Source organism: Orycteropus afer, unplaced genomic scaffold, assembly GCF_000298275.1.
Source record: "Orycteropus afer afer isolate SDZICR_OR568_19922 unplaced genomic scaffold, OryAfe1.0 scaffold00037, whole genome shotgun sequence".
Classification (NCBI taxonomy): domain Eukaryota; kingdom Metazoa; phylum Chordata; class Mammalia; order Tubulidentata; family Orycteropodidae; genus Orycteropus; species Orycteropus afer.
The window spans coordinates 4154639-4158416 of record NW_006921624.1 but is presented as its reverse complement, the minus strand read 5'-3'; the positions used below and the strand labels follow the sequence as shown (position 1 = coordinate 4158416).

General features: G+C 40.6%; 1 protein-coding gene across 1 annotated transcript in view; it reads left to right on the top strand.

Annotated features, from left to right (window-relative positions):
- Window positions 1-936: 936 nt before the first annotated feature.
- Window positions 937-3778, top strand: part of CNTRL (centriolin) — a 119076-nt gene continuing 116234 nt past the window's right edge. The window contains exon 1 of the mRNA XM_042780385.1: window positions 937-1156. Within this exon, the coding sequence (XP_042636319.1) occupies window positions 937-1156 (220 nt within the window). The remainder of the gene's footprint in view (window positions 1157-3778) is intronic.

The following is a 3778-nucleotide window of genomic DNA, read 5'->3' as shown; positions in this document are numbered from 1 at the left end:
TTAGTAGTCAAATACCTTAGGCACTATGCCACCAGAGCTCCTTTAGGTGATACTGAGGAGGTGAAATTGATAGGACTTGGTGACTGGGTAGGGGAATAAAGGAGAGGTAGGTGTCAAGACTCCCAGGTTTCCCATTTATGCGTGCGAGTACTGTTCTCTAGGTAGGGGACACTATAGAAGGAATAGGACTGGAGTAGAATGAGGGTTGTGGGAGAAAACGATGAATTCAAATTTGGACATCTTGAGTTTAAGATGCTGATGAAATATCAACTAAAAAAAAAAAAACCAAACTCACTGCCATCGAGTTAGATCCAACTTATAGTGACCCCTCCTTGGGTTTCAGAGGCAATATCACTGCAGAAATAGATTGCCCAACCTTCCTTCCAAGGAGTGGCTGGTGGGTTTGAACCACCAGCCTTCTGATTAGCAGTCAAATGACTTAGGCACTATGCCACCAGAAGTGTCTAGAGCTCAGAGAAAGGTTGGATTGAAGACATAAGTGTCAGTATACAGGTGTTATTGAAAGCCATAGGTATGTATCATACTGTCTAGGGTAGGATTAGAGAAGACACTAAAAGGGAGCCTTGAAAGTAGAAAAGGCCTTGTGACTAGTTCTTTCCAAAGAATTGAGAACAGAAATGACAGGTATCACTTTTGGCTGGAGCATTTAATGGTCAATGCAAGAGCCTCTGGAGGTGTGCTTTCCCTCTGGCTAGGTGACTGGCAGTGTTTGAAGTACTGGCTGCTCCATCACTTGGAGTGGTGTGAGTCCTAGTATGAGTAGCCTCTGAGTTTATATATTTGTACTGTTGCAAGTTTAGTCATGGTGTTTTAGGAATAAATTAATTTAATAGTTTTGATATCTCAAGTATTAACCTTGTTAACTCCATTGAAAATTCTTACAGGTTTTGATGGACATCTGGCTTTATTCTTGCAATGAAGAAAGGTCCTCAACAAAGATTATTCTCCAGAACAAAGATACCACCATCAGCTCACTCTCCTAGTCCATCGTCTCTTATGTCCAATATGAGATCTAGGTCTCTTTCACCTTTAAGTGGGCCAGAGACTCCTTCTTTTAATTCCGAAGGACAGTGGTGTAAGCAAGTTGAGATTACAGAAGAAGACAATATGCCTTTAGATTGCCAAGACCATAAAGGTATTACTCTTTAATCTAAGGATCTGTCTGATCACATACTCTTAAGTAGAAATGGGAAATACTGAGTACATTTTTGGTCCAAATGTAACATGTGTCCTGGTACTAACTTGACCTATTGTTTGAGGACAGTGGGAAGAAAGAGGTTTCTGGGTGAGGATGCAGATGTATGAAGGAGGAGGAGGATTTGGGAGCTTCCGAAAAGAGGAAGCTTTGTTTCCTGTGGTAGGGATGCCTTAAACCTCCCACCCCAGTTTTGCTGTCATCCTTGGTTAGGAATAGGGCACATCTGTTCACTTCAGAATGGAGTGCCTTAATTTAGTATGAAAATTGTGTCTACACTCAGGCTATGCCAGTCTACTTATTAGGAAACTGCTTAACTATAAATAGTCTGATTTCCATTTATGAGTCATGCGTATTGTGTTCTACCATTTTTTTAATTAAAAGCATTTTGTTATTCTAGAAATCTATTTTCAGAAATATATTATTCTTTGCCAAGCCATGAAATCATACTTGATTGACTTGCATATTTGATCAGTTTTTATTAATTCACATTCTCAGCATTTGTACTATACTTTTACTGCCAGCTAGCATGTTGCTATTTCCAATGTTAGGATACCAGTCATTTTCTGTCTTAGAACAAATCACATTAAATTAAAAATATATATATTTTGAACCAAAATAAGTATAATATTAGTTTATTATAAATAAGCATATGGAATCTTTGGCCCATAGCCAATTAATCCTTAACCAGGGATTGATTTTTTTTCTGACTCATAAAGCAAGAAGCAATCCTCTTTATATGTCTGCCTTTGTGAAATGTTGTTGTTGTTATGTGCCATCAAGTCTGACCCGACTCATAGCGATCCCTCCTTGGGTTGCCGAGGCAGTATCACTACAGAAGTAGATTGCCCAACCTTCCTTCTGAGGAGTGGCTGGTGGATTTGAACCGCTAGCCTTCTGGTTAGCAGTCAAGTGCCTTAGGCCCTATGCTACCAGAGCTCCCTTGTGAAATGTAGCATGGTTTTCAAAAAGGTCGTAAGACAGGGTATGCTGTCCATCAGTGAGTTCTTTATAAAATATGCTATTTAAAAGAGCAACAAATTGAGATTTCTCACTCTAGAAAAATAGGAAAGGAGGAGTTTTTTAAAAAAAGTTTGTTGTAATTTAGGTGAAAGTTTATAGAGCAAATTCACTTTCCATACAGCAATTCACATACACTTTGTTGCATGACATTGACTGCAATTTCTCACAGTGCAACAGCTCCCCTCCCACTTCTTCCCCATAGTTACCTCTTCCCTGTGTCCTTCCCTTCCATGCACTCCTGCCCCCCAAAACTGTCTCCCTGTACATACACAGCCCTTCTGTTCTCCCATGATTGATTTCTCTAAGGAGTGTATCTACCTAATGTAAATGTTCAGCTTATATGCCTGTCTTTTGTTTGGCTGGCAGCCACAGGAGTGGGTTCAATTCCAGACCTGAGGAGCAGCTAGGGGCCATAGTCTCAGTGGTTCCACCAGGCTCTATCAGACCTGATACCCCCGCCCTCACTCTTTTTTTTGTGTGTGTGTGTGTGATTTTAAGTTTGGTTCTACATTGTTCTCCTACTCTATCCAGGCTCTCCTACAGAGATTCCCCCTCTGAGTGGTTGACAGTGGTAGCCAGGCACCATTTAGTTCTTCTGGTCCCATAGTCATATAGGCTGAGGATCGCATGTTATACCAGTTGCTTGGACTAATTGTTTTCATGCATCTTTAGTTTTCTTCATTCTTCTTTGCTCTGGATGAAGAGAGACCCATTATTGCATCTAGATGGCTACTTGCAAGCTTTTAAGATCATGGTCATTGCTCACCAAAGTAGGATGTGGGACAATGTTTTTGTGTAGTGTGTTATCCAGTTGAGCTTGCTGTCTCCTGCATCATGGTCCTGAGCCCACAGATCCAACTACTCGCTCCCTCTGGGTAGCTGGCCGTGGCCAAAAAGTGACTACAACCTTGTCCCTGGTCAGCTTTACTATATACCTGGCAATTCTTATAGAAGAATAAGAATACACCTGTAGAAACATTGTCTGCCAACCCTATACCTGGTCATAGGCACATCACCCCCTGCATAGACATACCTAATTGTTCAGCCTGTCTACCCATCTATCCACCCATAGATCAGTGTTTGCCATCACTGACAACACAGTACTGTATGTACAAAAGGGTTCTTCTCTGTTGTCTGTACCTCCCATGCACTTCTCTATGTCTTCCTCTTTCCTCAAAGCCACCATGTTGATCACTCACATTTGATACATTGCCCTTCTCTTCACCCAAATAAATTCTTGTCTTTACCTATCTAACAGTGTTCCTTCCCCTTCCTTCCCACCCTTGGTAACCAAAAAAGAAAATTTCCTTCCATGTATAAACCTTTCCTTGACTTTTGATAATAACAGAATAATACAGTATTTGTCCTTCTGTGATTGGCTTATTTCACTCAGCATAATGTCCTTCAAGTTCATCCACATCATGTGGTGTTTTTAGATTGTACGTTATTCTTTAGGGTTGCATTGTATGTATGTACCATAGTTTGGTTATCCATTCTTCTGCTGATGGGCATGTAGGTTGTTTCTTTTTTTTTTTTTTT